Here is a 27,764-nt window from a genome sequence, read left to right as displayed (position 1 = left end):
ACCCGGGCAACGCCGGGCAATCAGCTAGTGTATTTATATAGCACTGATATCTTCGCTCCCAACTGTCCCTCTTTCCTTCTCATTTGTCCCTCTTTCAGGACTTTGTCCCCCTTTCTATGTAAATATATATAAATTTCTCTACTAAAAATGTGTTTGAATGACTCTGAACTTTATTCCCACTCTTTGAATGGATATATTACTGGTCTTAAAATGTTAATATGAAGGAAAATGAACCAGGATAGAAAGGACCAGTGTGGTTTGAATTATAAAACAATTCAACCAGTGTGGTTTTTCTTATGAAATCTTTATGGTATGCGAGACTATGATTGTGACTTGCGGACGGGGCGTGGTCAGGGGTGTGGCAGGGGTGTGGCTTAAGTGTCCCTCTTTCTCATCTCAAAAAGTTGGGAGGTATGCAGAGTACATTGTCATATGTCACTGACTGTCCTCAGAGTAGCTAACAATCTAATCCTGCCATAGTCATAGTCTAATGTCCTACCATATTATTATTATGTATTTATATAGCACTGACATCTTCTGCAGCACTGTACAGAGTACATAGTCATGTCACTGACTGTTCTCAGAGGAGCTCACAATCTAATCCTACCACAGTCATAGTATAATGTCCTACCATATTATTATTATGCATTTATATAGCACTGACATCTTCTGCAGCACATTACAGAGTACATAGTCATGTCACTGACTGTCCTCAGAGGAGCTCACAATCTAATCCTACCATAGTCATAGTCTAATGTCCTACCATATTACTATTATGTATTTATATAGCACTGACATCTCCTGCAACACATTACAGAGTACATAGTCATGTCACTGACTGTCCTCAGAGGAGCTCACAATCTAATCCTAACATAGTCATAGTGTAATGTCCTACCATATTATTATTATGTATTTATATAGCACTGACATCTCCTGCAGCACATTACAGAGTACATAGTCATATCACTGACTGTCCTCAGAGGAGCTCACACTCTAATCCTACCATAGTCATCATCTAATGTCCTACCATATTATTATTATGTATTTATATAGCACTGACATCTCCTGCAGCACATTACAGAGTACATAGTCATGTCACTGACTGTCCTCAGAGGAGCCCACAATCTAATCCTACCATAGTCATAGTCTAATGTCCCACCATATTATTATTATGTATTCATATAGCACTGACATCTTCTGCAGCACATTACAGAGTACATAATCATGTCACTGACTGTCCTCAGAGGAGCTCACACTCTAATCCTACCATAGTCATAGTCTAATGCCCTACCATATTATTATTATTATGTATTTATATAGCACTGACATCTCCTGCAGCACTGTACAGAGTACATAGTCATGTCACTGACTGTCCTCAGAGGAGCCCACAATCTAATCCTACCATAGTCATAGTCTAATGTCCTACCATATTATTATTATGTATTCATATAGCACTGACATCTTCTGCAGCACATTACAGAGTACATAGTCATGTCACTGACTGTCCTCAGAGGAGCTCACACTCTAATCCTACCATAGTCATAGTCTAATGCCCTACCATATTATTATTATTATGTATTTATATAGCACTGACATCTCCTGCAGCACTGTACAGAGTACATAGTCATGTCACTGACTGTCCTCAGAGGAGCCCACAATCTAATCCTACCATAGTCATAGTCTAATGTCCTACCATATTATTATTATGTATTTATATAGCACTGACATCTTCTGCAGCACATTACAGAGTAAATAGTCATGTCACTGACTGTCCCCAGAGGAGCTCACACTCTAATCCTACCATAGTTATAGTCTAATGTCCTACCATATTATTATTATGTATTTATATAGCACTGACATCCCCTGCATCCCGGCGCTCCCCTGTGCGCTGTGTCCCTGGTAAAAGCAAATTTCTAAGTGCTTTTCCAGAGCGGTTTAGTCACCCCCTTCCTGATGCAAGTCAGGAAGTGAACTCTTTGACCTGGAAAAGAAGAAATACAATGTATTTATTCTTAAAAATGCGAACACAATCGTTGCACAAAGCGGTTTTGTGAGAGTTTAGCGCTCTTCCTATACCTTCCAGGGAGGCAAAAATCGCCCCAAAAATGTTCCAGGCACCACTTTGCTGAATGCACAGCGCACGAAGCGCGCTAATATGAACCTTCTCATAGACATTCATTGCACGAGCATATTGTGGGCAATTTAAAAAATCGCCCGCGCTTGTAAAAAGGCCGTAAAAACGCCCCTAGTGTGAGCGAGCGCTCGCTGTGTGACGTATTCATGTTGCTTTGTTGCTGTTATTCCATGGCGTTGCTCAAGTAAAACCTTTCTTACTAGTTGCCAGCGGTGACCTGAGTGACCTCTGTGTGACCTTCTTAACCTTCCTGGTGGTAACCCCGAGCGTGGCTCGGGGTAAAGATAAGATGTCAGGAGCGGTAACCCCGGGCCACGCTTGGGGTAGCTGAAAACAATAAAAAGTTACCTGTTCCGGCGTGGCGATCGGCCCTGCTCTGCCAGACTACAGGTCTCTTCTCCCGATCACCGCCATCCCCATCTCCGCTCTGCTTCCTGGATCCTCCGGCGGCAGTGCAGAGGTGCGCCGTGATGTTGTGCTGCCATTTGGGAGGGGGGGGGGGGCAGTGCTGGAAATTCAATTTACACGTGATTGGCCTAATTGTACATTGTAATGGATACAAGGATAAATTGCAGTTGTATCCAATACAATATAGCCATTTGGTTCCCAACTGCTACTGAGCTGATACTGCTGATCTGCCTTAGGCCTGGAACCCACTAGCAGTACATTAGTAAGCACTGAGCAGTTGTGATTTGAAAAGCTCTTGCTAATGTAATGCTATGGATGTGATCCCACTAGAGCAGGGGTCTCAACTCGCGGCCCGCGGGCCATTTGCGGCCCTCGATGCAATATTTTGTGGCCCGCGCCGGCAAAAGCTTCCTTATAGTTCGCTTCAGTGCTCCCAAGTAATCCGCCGCATCCCCGCCGCTAAACGAGGGCTGCAGAGCCCCCAAATCGCCCGGGGGGCAATCCGCCGGCATTTCCTGGAAGCATGGTGGGCGTTTGGGAGCTGCTGATTGTGAAATCCCTTATGCGGCCCAGCCTCATCCTGACTTTGCCTCCTGCGGCCCCCAGGTAAATTGAGTTTGAGACCCCTGCACTAGAGAGATGTGATTTTATAAAAATCCCCCATAACATTGCATTAGCAAGAGCTTTTCAAATCACCAGCGCTTAGAAAAGGCTGCTAGTGGGTTTGAGCCCTTACTCTGCCTTACTGATACCGATTTTTGCCTGGATTTTGACTGCTCTCTGCTTGCCGTCTGCACTGATGTTCGCCTGGACTTTCACTATCCTCTGCCTTACTCTTACAGATTTTTGCCTAGATTTTGTCCTCTCTCTGTCGGCTGCCTGCAACGACCTCTGCGTGGATTTTGACTGCTCTCTGCCTGCCGCCTGCACCGACGTCTGCCTGGATTTTGACTACTCACTGCCTGTCGTCTGCACTGACCTCTGACTGGATTTTGACTACTCTCTGCCTGCCGCCTGCACCAACTTCTGCCTGGAATTTGACTACTCTCTGCCTGCTGCCTCCACCGACCTCTGCCTGGGTTTTGACTACTCTCTGCCTGCTGCCTCCACCAACCTCTGCATGGATTTTGACTACTTTCTGCCTGCCGCCTGCACTGACATTTGCCTGGATTTTGACTTCTCTCTGCCGGCTGCCTGCTCCGTCCTGTGCTTGGATTTTGACTACTTTCTGACTGCCGCCTGCCTCGACTTCTGCTTGGTTTTCGACTACTACTAGTCTGACATCTGTTATGGCGTCAGCCTCTACAAGGCCTCTCTCCCCGCAAGCTCCGATGGAGTTTGAGGACAGCGATTCTGATCTGCAGTCGCTGGTGGACTCGAGTGACAGCTACGCACCTGAAGATCTGTCATCTGACTCAGACAGCGAGAGCGACAGTGACGCCATCACTGAGGTTAGTGACGTGCGCAATTGGTTCCCCATTGACACTAGTCAGCCTCCGCCAGCGCCCCCACGCTTCCCATTTACTGGGGAGCCTGGCCTGAAGGTGGACTGTGAGCACAACCCTCTGGCCTACCTGCAGCTCTTTCTCAATGACGCTGTCATTGACAAAATAGTGGAGGAGACAAACCGATATGCCAGGCAACAACTGGCTGCTCCACAAGAGCGCTTTGCAAGGGGCAGGAAATGGGAGCCGGTCACCAAAGAGGACCTGTGGCTTTTTTTCAGCCTAATTATTCTGCAGGGAGTGGTGGGGAAGCCCATGCAGAAATGGTATTGGTCTACCAATAAAATTATTGCTACCCCTTTTTTTGGATCGGTAATGCCTGAATATCGTTTCAGCCTAATAATGAAGTTTTTGCATTTCAGCAACAACGACACCTTCGAGGAGTCCCCCCACCCTGCGCCAAAACTAAGAAAAATTTGGGAGGTGTATCGGCTTGTTGTCGAAAACTTCCGAAACACTTATGTACCGCAGAGAGACATAAGTGTTGACGAGAGTCTGATGGCCTATAAAGGGAAGCTGAGTTGGATACAGTACATAAAAACTAAGAGGGCCCGCTTTGGTGTAAAATCGTTTATGCTATGCGAGTCAGCAACCGGTTACATCTGGAACACCATTCTGTATACCGGCAAAGGCACAAAGTTCAACCCAAATTTCAGCAACTACGGAGTGGCGACATCCTCTGTGCTCTCTTTGGTTGAGCCTTTACTGAACAAAGGCTACTGTGTGACCACAGATAATTTTTACAGTTCCCCTGAACTGTACAAATTTCTCATAAAGCACAAAACAGATGCCTACGGCACCGTTAGGCCTAACGGGCGGGAAATGCCAACATTGTTCGTCAAAGAAAAACTTAAAACTGGGGACATTGTTGCTTGGCAAAAGGGGAAAATGCTGGCTCTCCGCTGGCGGGACAAAAAGGATGTCTGTCTCCTGAGCACAGTCCATGACACCTCGACTGTCACCGCCAGAGTAAGAGGAGGGGCAGACGTCCAAAAGCCTCAGGTGGTGATGGACTACAACAGCACGATGGGCGGTGTGGACAGAGCTGACCAGGCGATGACTTTTTATCCGGCAATACGAAAACAACAAAAAAAGTACTACAAGAAAATATTTCGCCATCTCCTGGAACAATGCCTGTGGAATGCCTACATTCTGTACAAGCAACGCAGTGACAAGCTAATAGTACATGCAGACTTCATCTGGAAGGTTTGTGAGCGCATCTGCATGAAATACCAGACCTCAGGAGATGTCAGAGTCGGGCGCCGCGCCTCCTACTTAGTGAATCCGGAGCGCCTAAGTGGCCGTCACTTCATGGAGTATATTCCACCCAATCGCATAAAAAATGCTCCAACGAGGATGTGTGCTGTGTGCTGCAGCAAGTATAACGACAAAGGGAAAAAAGTCCGAAAGGAAACACGATTCTACTGCCCTGATTGTGATGTCGCCCTCTGTGCCATTCCCTGTTTCAAAATATACCACACGTGGGAGGTGTATTAGGTATATACATACATACTGTATAATCTGGGCACTTATTTGTAACAATTTTGTGATTTGTAATTTATTTTGTAGTCTCTCTGTTTTTTCAGTTTATTCATAAATTAAATTATTTCAACAATTTTCTGTTTCAGTCTATTATTATACGCAGTAGGTTTACAAGACCTTTATTCTGCCCTATTTTGGTGAGTTATGAATTAAGAATTGGAGGTCTAAAATTCTTGAAAAAAATATACCACTTTTAGACCCATAAATCCAGAAAGAAATGCACCGCCAGGGAGGTTAAAGAGGACCCGAGGTGTGTTTAAAGAATGTTATCTGCATACAGAGGCTGGATCTGCCTATACAGCCCATCCTCTGTTGCTATCCCAAACCCCCCTAAGGTCCCCCTGCACTCTGCAATCCCTCATAAATCACAGCCATGCTATGAGGCTGTGTTTACATCTGTAGTGTCAGTCTCAGCTGCTCCCCCGCCTCCTGCATAGCTCCGGTCCCTGCCCCCATCCCTTCCCTCCAATCAGCAGGGACGGAAGGGATGCAGGCGGGGACTGGAGTTCTGCAGGAGGCGGGGAGAGCAGCAGACTGACACTATAGAGATAAACACAGCCAGCTCTGACAAGCTGTTTGTCAGCAGCGTGCAGTGATTTATGAGGGATTGCAGAGTGCAGGGGGACCTTAGGGGGGTTTGGGATAGCAACAGAGGCTGGGCTGTATAGACAGATCCAGCCTCTGTATGCAGATAATATTCTTCAAACCCACCTCTGGTTCTCTTTAAAGGCTAGGGTGAATTAAAAAATGGCGCAGGGTGATGCTGATAGTGGCATCTTGCTACTAAGATTATTGAATGTTTCAGAAATGTCCTAAAACGTTAAATAACCTGAGTAATAAGATGTCCTCATCTGCATCTCTCATACATTACCTGGTCCCAGCGATCACTGCGTCTCCTTCACTTCCTGGTTAGTTTGCAGGAGTCCTGCAGCCAGCCAATCATCATGTGGGGAGTGTAGCTGGATGGTGATTGGCTGACTGCAGAACAGCTGCAAACTAACAGCAAGGAAGTGGAGAAGATGCAATTACCCGGGATCAGGTATACTAAAGCCCCTGCCTACTCGCACACTGAGCCTCCCCTCTACCTATGTCTAAACATAACGACTCCACCTCCCCTGCTGAGCTGCCTAACACTAACCCCCCTGCCTGTACCCGACTACCTGCCGCAGGGTTGGTTCAAGTAACAATTGGGCCCTAGGGCAAAATTGGCCTGGGGGCCGCCCAACAGACACCCCCCGACCAAAAAGCGTCATTAGACGCCTTTTGTTGCAGCCAAATTTTTCTCCTGGGCCCCTGAGCTGGCTGCTGACCCTCCCCCAATCACCTCCCAACTTAACAGACTCTGCAGAGTCTCTGGGGAGCAACAGTTAAGATGGGGGAGGGACAACTTGGGGGCCCCTACAGGCTCTGGGGCCCTGGGGCAATTGCCCATTTTTTCCTATGGTAGCTCCGGCCCTGACCTGCCGCCATAGGTGGCAATAGACCAAGCACTGATTAGTGACCTAGCGCCCGCTATTTATTGGGCCCCATAATTTAATCTTCTTGCCGCTAATCGCAGCTTATACTATTGCCGCCTAGGGCGGTGCCATTTTTATAGGCGCACCTCCTGCTCCATTCTTATCCGCTCCCTAAAGTATAAACTATAACATACTTCAAAATCTTTAATGTCCTAATGTTGTTAGCGATGTTTATCACAGCGCCCTTTTTTCTGTCCTCTTTCGCGGTATTAACGATAAATGCATTAGAGTCTATGGCGGCGCCCTTTTCGTCCACTAGCAACCGGCGCCCTTTTTCCTGCTACCATAATTTAACCTTCTTGCTGCTAATCGCAGTTTGTACTATTGCCGCCTATGGCGGCGCCATTTTTATAGGCGCGCGTCCTGCGCCATTTTTATCTGCTCCCTAAAAAGATATCTGCTGGGAGTTGGTCAGCGAGATCTCTGCATTTGTGTTCTACGTTCTGCGTGAAGTTGACTCATTCTTGACGCTCTCTCGCTCCCCTTACATTATATAGAATGCAGCAGAAGGAGTGAGACTCCCTGGTTGGCTTTGTAGTGTAGAGTTGGTGCAGCAGAGCTCGCAGCTTCTTAAAGAGGACCTGTCAGCTCGCAGCTTCTTAAAGAGGACCTGTCAGCCATACTATGTCAGAAAAAAAACATATATAAGTAGATAAATACTTGCTCTATTTACATTACATATGTATTGCACTATCCACGTTTTGATTTTTCTAAAGGTAAAAAAAATAGAGAAAATCCTTCTTAGGATTCTCCATTTTAACTGTGTCCATCTTGAAGCCAATCCTGATGTCATTTCCTCCCTTAGGGCCCGTTTCCACTAGAGCGAATCTGCATGAGTTTCCTGCATGCAGATTCGCATAGACAATACAAGTGAATGGGACTGTTTCCACTTCTGATTCAGGATTTCTGAGCGTTTTTCTGTGCGGAAAAAATCTGTACGGCAGAGCCATCAGAATTTGCATACCGCTATGCGATTCGCATACAATGTATTTAATAGGGAATTCGCATGCGGTTTTGGTATGCGAATTTTCATGTGAATTCGCATACCATTTTGCATAGAAACAATGGAAAAGCACACAGGCACTGCCATGGTTAAATTCGCATACATCGTCATTCATGTGAAATCGTATGCAAATTCGCATGAAAATTTGCATACAACCACATGCGAAATTCGCATCCACATGCAAATTTTTTCCGCGGCGATTCCCACCGCACAAGTGGAAACGGGCCCTTACTCTCCTCTGCCTGATTGTGTATGCCCTCCCCCCAGTCTTCAGGCACGCCCACCCAGCTCTGCAATAGAAAAAAAGCCATGTAAACTGGGGAACGATCATTTATCAACAAGAAAAGTAATAGGAATTTTACCTTTTGGATTGCCTGGTTAGCATCCTTATTACTTGTTTACCAGATACAAATAAAGAACTGAGTTTTGATTTTATGCCCGACAGTTACACTTTAAGGAACATCCGTGCTTTGGAGTCCATGTGAGATCCAAGATGATACTTAGTGATTAACCAGATAGGAAATGTGTTTTATTGTTATTTACTGCTCAGCAGAACATGATCTCCGTCTTCTGGTAAGTGACGACAGCTCGGGGACATTCTTATTTATTCCTCGCCTTTTCTAGCGCACGCTTTACTGAATGACACAATCGCAGCTGACAAAATAACAAAGTGCGTGTCTGAGAATGGAGAGTCAGCCTCCCGGGACGATCCACAGATCAGGACATTAAGGCTGCTTACACACCAAGACGTTACCGGCGCACTTTAGTGCGTCTGTAACGCTCCCCCAACGCACAGCAATGTAACACAAGTGGGCTGTTCACACAGCCCACGTTGCGTTACATGTAACGCTGCACGTTCTGTGCAAAGTGCAGCATGCTACGGCGTTGGAGCGGCTATAGCCGCGTTAGACTGTTTGCACATGCGCAGTGGGTGGCGGAGAGGAGGCGGGGAGAGCCAGCTACAGTAGCCGCGCACATGGCTACTTAATATTCACTGCACTGGCGGGCGCTGATTCGCCGGCGGGACCACGTGATGCGGAGTGTCTCGCTCCGCATCACGTGGTCCCACCGGCCAATCAGCGCCACTCTGGGAGACCTTATAGGAATCGAGCCGCCTAACGCGGCTCACTCTACCGTCGGCTCTTGCAGCACCATACGTTGTGTTAGGTGCACGTTATGCGACCTTAACGTGGCACCTAACGCAACGTCTTGGTGTGCAAGAAGCCTAATGCCACTCACAGGGGAAATATCTGCAAAAAATGCCAATGGAGTGGCCCGATCTGTGCCCGCCCTGCTTACATCATCTGTGGCCACGGCGCCCTCTTGTGGCGGCACTAGCGGGGGAGGTTACTGGTCATAAATGGCAGCATAAACTGAGATGTGAGACAACAAATACTACAAGAAATGTTTATAGAAATAACGTAAAACTAGGAGGGTCAAACGGAAAGTAACACGATTTTATCTAGCGCCTCCGGGCACCCAAATTTACCTTCTTTGCTGCAAATCGTGCCCAGTATAAAAGCTGCAATTTGTGGCCAAAAAAGGGTACATTTTGGTGCGTAGAGGCGCTCGATGGCGGCACCGAGGCATGCCGTGCACCCAAATTTCCTGTCTTTGCAGCAAATTGCAGCTTTTATAATTGCCGGCTATGGCGTATTTTTCCGTATGGGCTCCTGTGCCTTTTTTCCTGTTGCGGACAAGTGTGCTCCTGGCCTCATAGAGTGCAGTTTCTCGGGGCGAGGTGCCCGCTTGTTCTGGCATATAAAGAAAGTAAAATCTCCAGTTGGCCTTAGCAGGGACGGATCTAGACCAAGTTGCGCCTGGGGCAAGATCAGGTTTTGGCGCCTAAACTGCCATTCCCCATCCAGTTTTGGTGCCTAAAGGTCAGGTTTTAGCGCCTAAACTGCCATTCCCCATCCAAATTTTGCCGCCTGTTTAAGAATTCAACAAACTGCGCCTGGGGCAAGATACCCGCCTGCCCCCCCCCCCCCCCCCCCAGATCCGTCCCTGGGCCTTAGTGGAGTCTAGCCCCGCCTACTAAAGTGACTTTTTACCTTGAGAGGAGTCGGGTTTGTTCTCCCCTCCAGCTTACAGTTGCGTCTCTGCTGTGCCACACACATGTGCACGTTACTTGGCTTGAAGACTGGCTGTACGCCTGAAACAGCTCTGTCTCCGGTGGTGTCTGTCGCCGTGATGTTTGTACTTTCTATATGATGGTGACCACTGTCTACCCGACTGCTATAAATACGAGCGGTCTCGAGCGGTCTCCCAGCCCTATAGAGGCGCTCTGGCTACAGATTGACCTGCATATGTGTTCTCCTTGTCATATTGCCTGATGAAGCGGGATGTTTGCCCGTGAAACGCGTTGCATCACTATTGGAGAATTGTTTTAATAAATAGAATTATAAAATCTTACGGCTATATTAGCCTGGTCATTTGTATATGTGGGGGAGGTGAATCCACCCATTTCCCTCCTTTTAGACGGTTTTTAACCTATTTTATACTTGTTTGGCGCCTCTATTACTCCTGTTATTCAATATCTTAGTCCACCCTTGGTGGAGGGGTGTATCCCCATTTTTCTTATCTATAGAGAGCGACTTTTTAGACCTGAGTGGTGTCAGGTTACAATTCTCCCCGCCTGCTATATCAGTGGTTGCCTACGTGGTAACCCTGACTTGTGAGTATAACTTTTAATTCACTATATCCCCAATTTTTCTAAAATACTACACCAGATTTGGCTCTCGGTTTTCTCATTTTTGTCTTTCTAAGCTATAAATACTCCGTCTGCTAATGGGGACTAGGCTTTTGATGGACATTGACCGTCTTTGGCGGTTATCGTATTTCTGGATTGTCCCTGAGACGGCTCACGTATTTTAATGTTTATGATGTTGAATATTTTGTCATAAAGATTTCTGAGTTATGTAAAAGACTCCCTGAGTGTGCCGGTCCTTGTGGACTTTACATAAATGTGAGTATAATTATTCACGTCTTCTTAATCTCTGCGTCAGAAAATTACTATCTATATTGGCTTGTGGTTTCCTCCCACATGCCCCTCCCCCTGCGCATGTTCCAGTGTCACAGCAATGCATTCTGCTCCACAGTGATGCATCATGGGGGATTTTTCTTATTCACTTAAAGGACAACTGAAGTGAGAGGTATATGGAGGCTGCCATATTTATTTCCTTTTAAATAATACTAGTTTCCTGGCAGCCCTGCTGGTCTATTTGGCTGCAGCATTGTCTGAATCAGTCCAGAAATAAGCTTGCAGCTAATCTCAATAATGTCAGAAACACCTGATCTGCCGCTGCTTGTTCAGGATCCTATCCTAAAGGTATTAGAGGCAGTAGATCAGCAGGCTAGCCAGGGAACAGGTATTGCTTAAAAGCAAGTAGATATGGCAGCCTCCATATACCTGACTCTACAGTCGCCCTTTAAAGTGTACCACAGACGAAGCACCCTTATGTATGTCACCATATATATCAGTGGGAACATTAGAGAAAACACCTACCCTGCTTTCTGTTTCATTCTTCACTGCTCAGCCTGCTTGTTATCAGCTCTGATAAAATCCCCAACTGAGCATTCAGTCTGGCTCTGCTCAGGAATCATTATAGCTGAGTCTGTCTTCTCTGATGTCTTTTCAAGCCCAAGCCTGCCCCCTTCTGGCTCTGCTTTCCTGTTCTGTATACTGCAGCATCACAGAGAGCAGTGATGAGATGGGAGGAGCTGCTGGTGTCGACTCTGTCGAGGAAGGAGCTATTTTTTTATCTATATTTGTTAGACATAAGAGGTTGTTAGAAATGGTGATTTCATTTTGCACACAGCCCACTAAATAATATGCTTTTCGAATGAACTGTTTTGCATGGAGTTTTAGTAAAAAAAACACAAAGAAACGGCGCACCAGAGTGGCGAAAATAGCAGGTATAGTATTTATTTTCTAAAATCTATCAGGGGATATGTTTATTTTTCGCCAAAGCGTTCATCTCTGGTTTCCTTTAGGGCCCATTCACACCTATAATCGCAAAACGCCGGCGATTACCACTGACATTTTGCAGGAGTGATTTTCCCGCGATAAACGCGGAAAAAATCACTGGACACGGCAATGGTTTTGGAGCTATTGCGATTAGCATGCTTTGCACGCTAATCACAATTGCAAAACGCAAATCGCCGCCAAACCGCTGCATGCAACGCGTTTGTGGTTATCGCTAACTGCAAATGCGGCAGTGAGAACACTGCCACTTGCTACAGTGTGGTTTTTACAAAACCGCTAGCGGTTTGCCACGAGCGGGAATCGCGCGATTCCCACTCAGGTGTGAATGGGCCCAAAAGGCTGAATGATTGCAAATACCTTGTGTTTTAAAAAGGCACCTTTATATTTAGCATCACTTTCTTTTGACCGTTTTGTGCTGCGTATTCTTTCCTCGGGGTCCCTGGTCACCGGGAGCTATCTGGGCATTCTTGCAGAAATGTATATTAGTATGGATGGTCTATGAGATGCAAATACATTCAAATTGATGCAGGATTATGCAAATTGTACATGTAAATGTATGCAGCTGGGAAATGGACCAATCGAGGATTTGGTTTATTTTTAAGCTGCATATATTTGCATACAAAATTGTAATAATGCTGCATAAATTCTAAATGATTTGCATCTCATTGACCATCCCCTATATATTAGGTCACATTGCTGATGGGGACATCTAGTGGTGGAGAGAGAATGCTACCTGCCACCAACTGAGAGGAACATGATACCTAATGGACTGTATAATCCTTGTACTGCCCTCTATTCCCTCTCCATCCCTATGGACTATATACCCGCTATACTGCCCCTATACCCTCCTCACCCCTATGGACTATATACCCGCTATACTGCCCCCTATACCCTCCTCACCCCTATGGACTGGATACCCCTTATACTGTCACCTATACTCTCTCCAAGCCTATAATCCCATACAACCAGCTCCCCCTCCCCTCCCCCATGCTAACGCTGTTTTGCTTTGCTTAGGGCCCATTCACACTAGAAGCGCTTTTCGATTGATTAGTGGTTTTTAACCATTTCCGCCGCCTGGACGTGAAGCTCACGTCCGGGCGGCTGCTCTGATGCGCTCCAGTGTCCCCGTGGTGTCCGCCGGTAGCCCTGGGATCAGTGAACGTGAACATGGTTCCCGTCCCGATCACCGATCCGTGTCCCCGTGGTGTCCGCCGGTAGCCCTGGGATCAGTGAACGGGAACATGGTTCCCGTCCCGATCACCGATCCGTGTCCCCCGCAGAAAAATCGAAGCGCTCACACATGAGGCTTCAGTTCTTCTGCCCGGAAAAATTTCCGCATCCCCCTTTTACTTCCACTTAGCGAGAAGTACAAGGAGGGAAAACAAAAATGAAGGTGGCCAAATAGTAAAACTACATCTACACATTTTTTACATTAGAATTTACACATTTAACAACATTAAAAATTAACTGTTTATGTCCCACACCAAAATATTACCCAAATAATTTTTTTTATGGAAAAAAAATTACAATTAAAAAAAAAAAGACATAAATAGTTACCTAAGGGTCTGAAGTTTTTAAATATGCATTTGAAGGGGGTATACTACAAATATTTTTTAATTTATAAGCTTGTAAATAGTGATGGACGCAAAACGAAAACAATGCACCCTTATTTCCAAATAAAATATTGGCGCCATACATTGTGATAGGGACAAAATTTAAATGGTATAATAACTGAGACAAACTGGCAAATAAAATACATAGGTTTTAATTATGGTAGCGTGGATTATTTTAAAGCTATAATGGCCGAAAACTGAGAAATAATGAATTTTTTCCATTTTTTTCTTAATAATCCTGTTAAAATGCATTTATAAATAAATAATTCTTAGCAAAATGTACCACCCAAAGAAAGCCTAATTAGTGGCGGAAAGAACAAGATATAGATCAATAAATTGTTATAAGTAGTGATAAAGTTATTAGCAAATGAATGGGAGGTAAAAATTGCTCAAAAGCGTAAGGTGAAAAATCCCCGCGGGCTAAAATGCTTAAAATCGCTCCCATTCACTTTCATTAAAATTGCGGTACAGATTGTGGAAAATTGCAGCGATTTCGCGATCGCATACACAAAAATCTCAGCAATTTTTCCACTATTTTTACCGCGATTTTAATGAAAGTGAATGGAAGCGATTTAAAAAAAAAAAACACGAATCAATCGCAAAACGCTCAGAAAAGGGCTTCTAGCGTGAATGGGCCCAAAGGACCCTTGCATAGCAAAATCGCGGTCAAAATCGCTCCGAGTAGTGGACATTACCTACTGCAATTACTATTTTATTTAGCAAACCCTAGCGATTTAAAAAAAAATCGCTAGCAATTTGTGATTCAGCATCGCAATCGCCGCAAGTGGACAGGGGCCCATAATGTATTTGTTCCTGGCCATTAAGCTTTTTTAGATTGTATTGTAATGCTGGGATCTGTTTTCTTAGGCCTGGTGCACACCAAAACCCGCTAGCAGATTTTGAAACGCTTTTTCTTCTTTTTCTGCAGCGTTTCAGCTAGCGTTTTGCGGTTTTGTGTAGCGGTTTTGGTGTAGTAGATTTCATGTATTGTTACAGTAAAGCTGTACTGAACAGCTTCTGTAACAAAAACGCCGGCAAAACCGCTCTGAACAGGCGTTTTTCAGAGCGGTTTGCGTTTTTCCTATACTTAACATTGAGGCAGAAACGCATCCGCAATCCAAAATCTGCAGCAGCCCGGGAGTATGCGTTTCTGCAAAACGCCTCCCGCTCTGGTGTGCACCAGCCCATTGAAATACATTACCCTAGCGGATCCGCACCCGCAAGCAGATCGCAAACCGCAGCGGAAACGCTCTGGTGTGCACTAGGCCTAATTTCCTTACAAGTATCTGGAAAATCAGGGGGTTTGTTCTGTTTTGAGCCAAAATGGAACAATAATGGCAACCTGTGACTTTGCATGAAAAGCACGACTGGCAGCGATTCAAAGGTTGCTGAATAAAATGACTTGCATTGTGTGCGTTTTCCTGTGTTCAGCTGTTTGCTGCGACGCTGGCGGGATTCCAGGGCTCGCCAACCACGTTTATCAGGCAGTATAGGTGAGCTCGCAATTATCAGTTATTTATGATAGGACCGACTAGTCCTGAAAGATAAATCGAATTTAAACCGAAATCACAATCACCAACATCACAATTTTGGATTCGTCAATAGAGTATCGCGATGACGTCATTTCTGCATTGGGGAAGTTTGAAGAAGCAGCTTTAAACCTCCCCCAAGTCCCGGGGCGTGCGGCCCGCAGCACCTGCAGTGTTGGACATACCTTCCGCACGAGTCCAATGCTGTCCCTCCTCTACTATCGCCGTCTGCCGGTGTTGTGTCTGATTACGCTGCCTGTGGATTTGCGCTGCCCCGCATGCGCAGTAGGAGACTGTGCGGACACATTTCCTATAGAATGATGCTGCTGGAGGTAAAATACTAAATATCTCTGCTCCCACACCTCTTACACTCCCCAAATTTTCAGGGTAGGGAGGGGACCCCCAGAACGACCTCTATGCCAAATTGCAGCCCCCGAGACCCGCTGGTTCCCAAGATAGGTTTCTGTAATCTATCTCCAGAACCAGATGGTCTTGGGGGCTGCAATTTGCCATAGAGGTCGTTCGGGGGGTCCCCTCCCTACCCTGAAAATTTGGTGAGTGTAAGAGGTGTGGAAGTGAAGATATTTACTATTTTCCCTCCAGCAGCATAATTAACTTTACACTGCGCATGCGTGCTACTCAGTGTGGAATAGTGTTGTCCGGATCATGAACGATTCATGAGTGATTCGGATCACAAAGGGGCGGGGCCAGGAGCGACACACCCCCTCTCAGCGGGCAGCGGCGGGGTCCTGGAAGCAGAGCAGAGATGGATCGCTCTGTTGAAGGGGAGGCAGCCTTGCACAGCCACAGGTAGATGAGAGAGGGGACATCGGTGCCACTGCCAGATATGTGTAAAGCACACATACTGGCTGCAATGTGCTGCTCATTATGGGCTGTCTGTTCCAGTTGTGCACAGTGAACACATTGGAAACTTTTGGCACAGCTCAGTAACGTTATAGGCAGCGTGCTGGGCTAGAAGGGCAGGCACTGTGATTGCTGTGCAATATGATCCTCCTGCACTGCTCTATGCAGCTGCACTTCACTTCTGGGAATGCTTTGGGGAATGGGAGTTGGGAGTGTACAGATGAACATATAGGTAAAATATATGTAAAGCATATGATTGCAGCATGTGGGTATTGTGTGCAAACATTTCTGCTCTCTGCTCGTCCCTCCTCCCTTCTCTGTCCACTCCCTGCCCTCTGTCCATCTTCTCCCCTTCTCTGTGTGTCCACCCCCCTCCCCTTCTCCTGTCCTGCTAGTCATTTCACCCTCGAATGCTTCCCTTGTAAAATGATCCAAGATTCAGATCAAAGATCCGGATCTTTTCAATGATCCGATTTGAATCATCCGGATCATTGAAAAGATCCGAGCTTCGCATCTCTAGTGTGGAAGGGAGCTTCCGGGCAGCGCAATCAGACATTACATCGGCTCTTGTGCATGGCATACTTCCTGGTTCCTGTATGTCACATGACCTACAGGAAGTATGCTGTGCATTAGAGCCTGCAGGAGGTGAAGTGGATAGACAGGTATTGCTGAACTCTTGCTGGATGGTATGTCCAGCACTGCCACAGCTTGGGGGCACAGAGGATACACAGAGGTGGCACAGAGACAAAAGGGACACAAAGGCTATCATTCATAAAAGTGTGTTCGGTAAAGAAATTCAGTGCAGGAAACCACCGCATTCGGTATTTTGTTACAGTAAAAGCTGTTACTGAACAATGTCTGGGTGCTTATTCATAAAAATGTTGCCAGTTGCGATTGCAGTGCGGTGATTTCCCGAACTAGGCTGGCTCTAGGCTGGCGTAACAGGAGAAGCTGCCTGAGTCCCTCTCCGTGCGCTGCTCTCACTGCTGCTGCTTGGGAGGTCTGTCTCCCTTAACTTAGCTGTAATTCGCATGCTTATCGCTACTTCCAAGGGAGCGGTATTCCCCGCCCTCATACCGCTTGCTGTAATCTTTATGTATTGACATTTAGTAACATTCGTTAAGATAAGGCGGTGATTTATCGCTCTGCTCGGGAATGTCAGCTTTTCGTGGGGAAACAGCCTTTATGAATAAACATTTTGCCATGTGCTCGGAGAAGTCAGCTGTTTTCAGCATTTCCGCATGCAGGGATGCTTTATGAATGATAGCCAAAGGGGGAAAGAGAGAGACACAGAGGGGACACGGACAAAGGGGGCACAAAGAGAGAAGGGGACATAGAGACACAGAGGAGGAACAAAGCTTGATTTGAAGGAAATCGTGAATCAAATTGCGATTTCGGACAGACACACTAATGCCCAGTGCGCTATTTCGGACAGACAATGCGATTTCGGACAGACATCGCTCAATTGATTTTTTTCCTAAAATCGTTCAGGCCTAGGGCCGACACACTAATTCCCAGTGCGCAAAGCTTACAGGCGATCGAATTTAAAATGAAACATTTACCACATGCATGCACATTTGGTTGCGGTTTCTATGCAGATTGAAACTGGACCAATAAAATGATGTTGCAGAAAATTTCTGAAAGAATTAGCATTACATTGAGAGCTCTGAGGGCCAGTTCACAGTGTCAGCTGCGTTGCAGAATAATTCTGCGTGTCAGGGCTCAAACCCACTACAGCTATTTTCTGAGCGTTTAGGGAGCGAGTCAAACCGCTAGCGATTTCCCTAAACGCTCAGCTAATGTTAGTGGATAGGTCAAATTCCATTGGAGCGATTGCGATTACCAAATCGCAAAAGGCGGGACATGCAGCATTTTTCACGTTTAGCGGTTAGCGTTTCTGCAATGTAAAATATGTAAACGCTGGCCTAATCGCTCATCAAAACCTGCACAGAGCGATTTTGGTAGCGTTTTGAAGTTACTGCACACTGTAACAAAATTAAAATTAATAGAAGGATCAATCAGAATTAAAAACGCTAATCGGTAATCACTACACAACCGCTGGCAAATTGATTACACTTTTTAAAATGGCTACTGAAAATGCTCATGAAATCGCTTGCAAACTTCTCATACAAAACGCTAGCCATTGTGATTAGTCGTTTTGTAGTGGGTTCCAGACCTCAGCTCACTGCCCATACAACTCTATGGGGCTGTTCACAGTACTGCGTTGTAACTGATGGCGTTATTCTAACTCGCTGCATGCTGACTTTATTAGTCTAAATCCATTCTCTATTGCAGATCACACTCATTATACCACGTGTGTTATGCAACTAACCAATGTGAGGCCCAGGGCACACCGAGCGGTTTTAGCAGCGATCCGCAAACCACTTCCGCCAGTGAAAACGCTTGGCTAATGTATTTCAATGGGATGATGCACACCAGCGGTTTGCTTTTTATAGCAAACCGCAAACGTGCCTCCTGCTGCACATTTGCGGTTTGCAGAAGCGTTTCTGCCTCAATGTAAAGTATAGGAAAAGCTCAAACCGCTCAGGAAAACGCTAGTTCAGAGCGGCTTTCCAGGCGTTTTTGTTACAGAAGCTGTTCAGTGTTTACTGTAACAATATATGTAATCTGCTACACAAAAACGCTTCAAAAAACGTTAGGCATGTGTAGAAAACGTCTCTAAACATGCCTAGAATTACTCTGAAATCTGCTCACAAAAACGCCTAGCGTTTTGCAGATCTGCTTGCGGTTTTGGTTTGCACTGGGCCTGACTCAAGCCTCAGACAGAGTTCTGCTTGCTGCATATCTATTTACTGAGCTGCACTTTTCACCTGCAGAGCACCAAATCTCAGTGACTTTCTGCACAGCACCAAATCTCTCTTAGGGCCCTTTTCCACCAGCGCTGGCTGAATCGCAAAAACGCAAACCGCTAGCGATTTTACAATCGCTACGGTTTGCTTTTTAACATAGGAATCGCGGTAGGTCATTTCCACTACCGCGATTCGTTTTTGTCAGGAACGCGAACGCGCGGCGGAGCGATATTTGCCGCGATTTTGCTATGCAGTGCATAGCATAGCAAAATCGTGGCGGCGAACGTCGGGGAATCGCCGGTAATTGCGATTCAGCAATCGCTAGCGTTCAGCGTGAACGCTAGCGATTGCAAGTGGAAAAGGGCCCTAACTCTCTGCAGAGTACCAAATCTCAGTGATCTCTGTACAGCACCAAATCTCAGTGACTCTCTGCAGTGCATCATACCTTACTTGCGCCCTGTGCCCGGACTTCCACATGACCAAGCATCTGCAAGGATGTGCAACAGCCATTGCTGTGTCCGACTGGTGCCCTAGCTCCCCCCTCCGCTCCCTCCGTCTCTTCAACTTGTCAGGAATGGCTGTCTGCAGATGTCGTGTATGGCATGTGACTACGCCATACATGATAAACCATCCTTGGAAACGGAAGGTGGTGGGTTCCTGGTTCTTTCATTCCAAACTCGATATCTTCATTTAAAACTGCTTTTTTCTGCAACCAGGACCGGTCCTCTCATGAAGCAAGGTGAAACAATTGCATTAGGCGCAGAGATTTTAGGAGCAGCATTTTTGTACTGTGTGTACCTTCCTGAGGAGGAATGGAGTGGCTGAGGGTGAGCAGTTTGCTTGTCACAGACTCACAGCCAGCCAGTGTGCTATTGTGTTGAGCTGCAGCATGTCATGTGAGAACATTAAATGAAGCATAGTAAATTGCCGGGTGCTGTGCGATAATTCCAAATGGGGGGAGGGGGCATCCTCACATGTTTGCCTCGGGCTCTTTCACATTACAGCCTGTTTCCTGCGTTTTGACACAAAGTCGAAACTTTGCGTTAACCAAAGTATAACCATAGACTTTCATTTTACCTTTCACACCTGATGCTGCGTTTCGGTGTGTTGCAGTTCGACGCACCCGGGAGCTTTTAATTGTCCGGAGCCGGCGTTTTCCTGTCGGGTGAATTACTAGCTGCCGCCGCTGATTGCGTCGCACAGCAACATCCCGACGACACGCCGCAGGCCATTCTACACGTGAAAGAGAACGGCTCCTGCAAGCATTGTCTGATGTGAAAGAGCACAGAGGCAACAAAAAGGCTAGAGCGGCCTGGATTGTATGATCAGTGCAGAGCTGGCAGCCTTTGTCATGTCTTTCTGCACAGTCTCTCCCCTCCTGATCGCCCCTCCACTCTCCTCCTCCCTAGGAAGGGGGCGGGGCTCACCAGACGGAGAGCTGCAACAAAGCAAGATGTGGCTGGAGAGAGGACAGGTAGCTATGCGGGAGCGCCACTGTATGGGCAGTGATGTGTCTGTATAGCAGCAGAGAGCAGACGCCACTATAGCTGGAAGCAGTGTGTCTCGTCCCGGGCTGTCACTGTGGGCACCTGGCTGTCTCTCCGCTCAGGCCAGCTATCCTCAGTAACCCCCAAGTCTGCCTCTCTTCCTGGGTCAGGCCAGCTATCCTCAGTAACCCCCAAGTCTGTCTTTCCTCCTGGGTCTGGCCAGCTATCCTCAGTAACCCCGAAGTCTGCCTCTCCTCCTGGGTCAGGCCAGCTATCCTCAGTAACCCCGAAGTCTGTCTCTCCTCCTGGGTCAGGCCAGCTATCCTCAGTAACCCCCAAGTCTGTCTCTCCTCCTGGGTCAGGCTAGCTGAGCTCCACAGAAGCATTCCTCCAGCGTTACTGTCCGTTTCTTTTGTTTGTATATCGCTGCGATTACTGCAGCTCTGTACTGAGGATAGCCGTGTCACTCTGCTGTCCCCTGGAGAGGCTCGGATAGTGATCCCCTCTCATACGCTGATGCCTACAAGAGAGGATCGCCCTGATTAACCAGCGGGGGAGGGAGGGGGGGGATTAAAAAAAATAGTGTTTTTTAAAAAATAAATTAATTAAAAAAAAAGTAAATCGTGCAGCAGTGATCAGAGCCCACCAACAGAAAGCTATGTTGGTGGACAGAAAAGGGGGGGGGGGGGAATTCACGTGTTCTGCATCGTAGGGCTCTCACAATCTAATCCTACCATAGTCATAGTCTAATGTCCTACCATATTATTATTATGTATTTATGTAGCACTGACATCCTCTGCAGCACATTACAGAGTACATAGTCATGTCACTGACTGTCCTCAGAGGAGCTCACAATCTAATCCTACCATAGTCATAGTCTAATGTCCTACCATATTATTATTATGTATTTATTGGGGATGGGACGACGAATCCTCGAATCCTCGAATCCCTCGAATATTAGGAAATATTAGAAATGCGTGGATTCAAATCCCGACGCCATTTACCGTTCGCAGAATCCCGACGCTGCGGCACTTTACAGAGTACATAGTCATGTCACTGACTGTCCTCAGAGGAGCTCACAATCTAATCCTACCATAGTCATAGTCTAATATCCTACCATATTATTATTATGTATTTATATAGCACTGGCATCCTCTGCAGCACATTACAGAGTACATAGTCATGTCACTGACTGTCCTCAGAGGGGCTCACACTCTAATCCTACCATAGTCATAGTCTAATGTCCTACCATATTATTATTATGTATTTATGTAGCACTGACATCTCCTGCAGCACATTACAGAGTACATAGTCATGTCACTGACTGTCCTCGGAGGAGCTCACACTCTAAACCTACCATAGTCATAGTGTAATGTCCCACCAGATTATTATTATGTATTATTATAGCACTGACATCTCCTGCAGCACATTACAGAGTACATAGTCATGTCACTGACTGTCCTCAGAGGAGCGCACACTCTAATCCTACCATAGTCATAGTCTAATGTCCTACCATATTATTATTATGTATTTATATAGCACTGACATCTTCTGCAGCACATTACAGAGTACATAGCCATGCCCAGGGACGGATGTAGACCAAGTTACGCCTGGGGCAAGGTCAGGTGTTGGCACCTAAAGGTCAGGTTTTGGCGCCTAAACTGCCATTCATCTTACTTTCATGCTTAGGCTTGTGTGTAAGCTAAATGGACACAAGATGGCAGCGTGCCTTTCTATTGTAATTAGATGCGCATGTCCTGTGTTATGTGACATTGTAGCGCTCTATCCTATCGTAGTTATCCTAGTTGCTTCTCTCGCTGTGTGACGTATTCATGTTGCTTTGTTGCTGTTATTCCATGGCGTTGCACAAGTAAAACCTTTCTTACTAGTTGCCAGCGGTGACCTGAGTGATCTCTGTGCGACATTCTTAACCTTCCCGGCAGTAGCCCCGAGCGTGTCTCGGGGTAAAGATAAGATGTCAGGAGCGGTAACCCCGGGCCATGCTTGGGGTAGCTGAAAAAAAAAACTCACCTAGTCTGGCGTGGCGATCGGCCCTGCTCTGCCAGACTCCAGGCCTCTTCTCCCGATCACCGCCATCCCCATCTCCGCTACCTGGATCCTCCGGTGGCCAATCCGCGGCATTGCAACGGTGCGTCGTGATGTCATCACGGGGGGGGGGAGGGGGGGACAGTGCTGGAAATTCAAAAAGTTAAAGGTGATTGGCCTAATTGTATTGGATACAGGTATAAATTAAAGTTGTATCCAATACAATATAGCCCTTTGGTTTCCAACTGCTACCGAGCTGATATTGCTGTTCTGCCTAATGATGCCTATACTCGGTATAATAAAAATGTTAATTTTTCCCGTTTATTCAACCAAAATGATCCAATCAAATGTAAGTTTAAAAGAATCTTTTTTTCCATCAAGAAAAAATAATCGATGATCCAATTTTTTTCAATAAAAACAGATCGGACATGTTGGAAAAATCTTTATTTTCGATCTAACGGAATAATTGAACAAAATGATCTAATAAAAAATGAAAAATTATACCTTGTATGGGCACCAATAGGCCTGGAACCCACTAGCAGCACATTACTAAGCAGTTGTGATGTGAAAAGCTCTTGCTAATGTCATGCTATGGGTGTGATTCTACTAGAGAGATGTGATTTTATAAAAATCCCCCATAACATTGCATTAGCAAGAGCTTTTCAAATCACCAGCGCTTAGAAAAGGCTGCTAGTGGGTTTGAGCCCTTACTCTGCCTTACTGATAGCAATTTTTGCCGGATTTTGACTGCTCTCTGCCTGCCGTCTGCACTGATGTTCGCCTGGACTTTCACTATCCTCTGCCTTACTCTTACTGATTTTTGCCTAGATTTTGTCTACTCTCTGCCGGCTGCCTGCACCGACCCTTGCCTTGATTTCGTCTACTCTCTGCCTGTCGTCTGCACCGACCTCTGCCTGGATTTTGACTACTCTCTGACAGCTGCCTGGACCGACTTCTGCCTGGATTTTGACTACTCTTTGCCTGCCGCATGCCCCAATTTCTGCCTGGATTTTGAGTACTCTCTGCCTGCTCCGACTTCTACCTGGATTTTGATTACTCTGTGCCTGCCGCCTGCACTGACCTCTGCCTGGATTTTGACTACTCTCTGCCGGCTGCCTCCTTCACTGACCTCTGCCTGAATTTTGACTACTCTCTGACTGCCGCCTGCCTCGACTTTTGCTTGGTTTTCGACTACTGCCAGTCTGACATCTGTTATGGCGTCAGCCTCTACAAGGCCTCTCTCCCCGCAAGCTCCGATGGAGTTTGAGGACAGCGATTCTGATCTGCAGTCGCTGGTGGACTCGAGTGACAGCTACGCACCTGAAGATCTGTCATCTGACTCAGACAGCGAGAGCGACAGTGACGCCATCACTGAGGTTAGTGACGTGCGCAATTGGTTCCCCATTGACACTAGTCAGCCTCCGCCAGCGCCCCCGCGCTTCCCATTTACTGGGGAGCCTGGCCTGAAGGTGGACTGTGAGCACAACCCTCTGGCCTACCTGCAGCTCTTTCTCAATGACGCTGTCATTGACAAAATAGTGGAGGAGACAAACCGATATGCCAGGCAACAACTGGCTGCTCCACAAGAGCGCTTTGCAAGGGGCAGGAAATGGGAGCCGGTCACCAAAGAGGACCTGTGGCTTTTTTTCAGCCTAATTATTCTGCAGGGGGTGGTGGGGAAGCCCATGCAGAAATGGTATTGGTCTACTAATAGAATTATTGCTACCCCTTTTTTTGGATCGGTAATGCCTGAATATCGTTTCAGCCTAATAATGAAGTTTTTGCATTTCAGCAACAACGACACCTTCGAGGAGTCCCCCCACCCTGCGCCAAAACTAAGAAAAATTTGGGAGGTGTATCGGCTTGTTGTCGAAAACTTCCGAAACACTTATGTACCGCAGAGAGACATAAGTGTTGACGAGAGTCTGATGGCCTATAAAGGGAAGCTGAGTTGGATACAGTACATAAAAACTAAGAGGGCCCGCTTTGGTGTAAAATCGTTTATGCTTTGCGAGTCAGCAACCGGTTACATCTGGAACACCATTCTGTATACCGGCAAAGGCACAAAGTTCAACCCAAATTTCAGCAACTACGGAGTGGCGACATCCTCGGTGCTCTCTTTGGTTGAGCCTTTACTGAACAAAGGCTACTGTGTGACCACAGATAATTTTTACAGTTCCCCTGAACTGTACAAATTTCTCATAAAGCACAAAACAGATGCCTACGGCACCGTTAGGCCTAACGGGCGGGAAATGCCAACAATGTTCACCAAAGAAAAACTTAAAACTGGGGACATTGTTGCTTGGCAAAAGGGTAAAATGCTGGCTCTCCGCTGGCGGGACAAAAAGGATGTCTGTCTCCTGAGCACAGTCCATGACACCTCGACTGTCACCGCCAGAGTAAGAGGAGGGGCAGACGTCCAAAAGCCTCAGGTGGTGATGGACTACAACAGCACGATGGGCGGTGTGGACAGAGCCGACCAGGCGATGACTTTTTATCCAGCAATACGAAAACAACAAAAAAAGTACTACAAGAAAATATTTCGCCATCTCCTGGAACAATGCCTGTGGAATGCCTACATTCTGTACAAGCAACGCAGTGACAAGCTAATAGTACATGCAGACTTCATCTGGAAGGTTTGTGAGCGCATCTGCATGAAATACCAGACCTCAGGAGATGTCAGAGTCGGGCGCCGCGCCTCCTACTTAGTGAATCCGGAGCGCCTAAGTGGCCGTCACTTCATGGAGTATATTCCACCCAATCGCATAAAAAAAACACCAAGCAGGAGGTGTTCGGTGTGCTGCAGCAAGACTAATGACAAAGGGAAAAAAGTCCGAAAGGAAACGCGATTCTACTGCCCTGATTGTGATGTCGCCCTCTGTGCCATTCCCTGTTTCAAAATATATCACACGTGGGAGGTGTATTAGGTATATACATACATACTGTATAATCTGGGCACTTATTTGTAAAAATGTTGTAATTTGTAATTTATTTTGTAATTTATTTTGTAGTTTTACTATTTTTTAAGTTTATTCATAAAATACATTATTTCAACAATTTTCTGTTCCAGTCTTTTATTATCAGGATGTCTACAAGACCTTTATTTTGCCATATTTGGTGAGTTATGACTTAAGAATAGGAGGCCTAAAATTATTTTAAAAATGTACCGCTTTTAGACCCATAAATCCAGAAAGAAATTAAACGCCAGGGAGGTTAAAGGAGTCATCAGGGGTTTCAAATGAAAATAAGTGCTACTTACCCGGGGATTCTTCCTGCCCCAAGCTCCCAGCATGTGCCTTGCTGCAGCTCCGCGGTGAACCGTTCGCCTCCTCTCCCTCCCGGTCCCCGGTGATGACGTCAGGCCGACCTGGAGGTCGACCTGTACTGTGCCTGCGCAGTACGCTCCGGTCCACGTGGCGGTGATAGACAGCGCCACTCGCACAGGCGCAGTACAGGCCAACCTCCAGGTCGGCCTGACGTCATCGCCGGGGACCGGGAGGGAGAGGCGGGAAACGGCTCACCGCGGAGCTGCAGCGAGGGACATGCTGGGAGCTTGGGGCAGGAAGAAGCCCCGGGTAAGTAGCACTTATTTTCATTTGAAACCCCTGATGACGCCTTTAAAGGCTAGTGTACATAAAAAATGGTGCAGGGTGATGCTGATAGTGGCATCTTGCTACTAAGGGTATTGAATGTTTCAGAAATGTCCTAAAACGTTAAATAACCTGAGTAATAAGATGTCCTCATCTGCATCTCTCATACCTGGTCCCAGCGATCGTGTCACCACCACTTCTTGTTTAATTTGCAGGAGTCCTGCAGCCAGCCAATCATCATGTGGGGACTGTAGCTGCATGGTGATTGGCTGGCTACAGAAGAGCTGCAAACTAACAGCAAGGAAGTGCAGAAGACGCGATTGCCCAGGACCAGGTGATGTATACTAAATCCCTGCCTACTCTCACACCATACCTCCCTCTACCTATGTCTAACCACTCCACCCCTGCTGCCTACCTAACCCTGGACTACTCTACCCCGGCTACCTAACACTAACCCCCTGCCTGCACCTGACTCCCTGCCACCATAGGTGGCAATAGTACAAGCACTGATTAGTGACCTAGCGCCTGCTATTTATCGTGCCACATAATTTAGGGTTCTTAAATAAAGGGCGCCAGGAAAAAAGGGCCCGGTTGGATAACGAATTGGCGCCAGTGGATAACAAAATCTCAATAACGATAAACATTGTTAACGAAATTGGTTAACGATATATACCGGTTTAAAATAGACGGGAGTTGATAACGGAAATATATTAACGTTAAAAATCATTACGTAATTCAACAATACAGCTTAACCCTGTACTCTGGCTGGATGGTGTAATGGGTAAGGGCTCTGCCACAGGAGACCAGGGTTCGAATCTCGTTCAGTAAGCCAGCACCTATTCAGTAGGAGACCTTGGGCAAGTCTAAAACATACCTCTTCCCTGGTGGCGCCTAACCCTAACCACCCCCCGCCCCCCGGTGGTGCCTAAAACTAACCACTTCTCTGGTGGCGCCTTTCCCTAATTGCCTCCCGAGTGGTGCCTAACCCTAACCACTCCCCCTGGTGGTGCCTAACCCTAACCACTCCCCCCTTTAGAAACTCCTTTTTACATATAGAAACGATAATATATTTGATAAAATCTGTACATACAAACAAAAGAATATGACAAAAACTATAACGTTGCAAGCTTCTAAAACTATAACATCACTACATAGAGAGTTAAATGCGTGCATTAAACACCAAGTGAACACCTGACATAACTGGCTGCGCAAATTTGGCCTAATTGGCTATTCATGAGGCAATGCTCATGCAAATATGCATTCGCTTTCGCATGCCAACTTATGCAGGGTCAAAAACCAATGCCGCAAAGTGGTTGCCCTGCGGGAATTAGTTCATGCTATACAGCACTATCCAGGAGCGCCACGAGAGGCTTCTCAATGCCCCCATACAATCGGGGGACCGCGGGGTCCCAGGCGCTCTCACTGCCTGGGAACCACAGCAGCACCCCGGAGGGGGAGGCTGGGTGGCGCAGGTGACCCCCCCCCCCCCCAAAGCGTGGCCAGCGCCGGGGAGGGCCGTCCGCACCCACCTCCCAATATTTAAAAACGGCACTTACCTTAACGTCCATTGCGTTCTGCTACTGAGCATAGCTTGGGTGCAACACATTTAAAAAGGGGTGGTGCCTAACCCTAACCACTCCCCCCTTTAGAAACTTTTTTTTACACATAGAAACAATAATATCTTTGCTAACGTAAAATCTGTACATACAAACAAAAGAATATGACGAA

At 46.6% G+C, this 27,764-nt stretch overlaps 2 protein-coding genes across 5 annotated transcripts in view; both read left to right on the top strand.

The window, feature by feature from the left end:
* Window positions 1–27,764, top strand: part of B3GAT1 (beta-1,3-glucuronyltransferase 1) — a 168,658-nt gene that overhangs the window by 73,165 nt on the left and 67,729 nt on the right. The gene's annotated exons all lie outside the window — the stretch shown is intronic.
* LOC137521910 (piggyBac transposable element-derived protein 4-like) lies at window positions 3,832–5,544 on the top strand. Its single transcript, XM_068241787.1, has one exon. The coding sequence runs from the start codon at window positions 3,832–3,834 to the stop codon at window positions 5,542–5,544; it is 1,713 nt and encodes a 570-aa protein (XP_068097888.1).

This window comes from Hyperolius riggenbachi, chromosome 6 (assembly GCF_040937935.1).
Source record: "Hyperolius riggenbachi isolate aHypRig1 chromosome 6, aHypRig1.pri, whole genome shotgun sequence".
NCBI classification, from domain to species: Eukaryota; Metazoa; Chordata; class Amphibia; order Anura; family Hyperoliidae; genus Hyperolius; species Hyperolius riggenbachi.
The sequence above is the reverse complement of the archived record's forward strand: the minus strand, read 5'-3'. Positions and strand labels throughout refer to the sequence as shown.

What these genes read in the sequence shown, in the direction of transcription:
- LOC137521910 (XM_068241787.1), top strand. Translation starts at nt 3,832, where the DNA reads ATGGCGTCAGCCTCTACAAGGCCTCTCTCCCCGCAAGCTCCGATGGAG.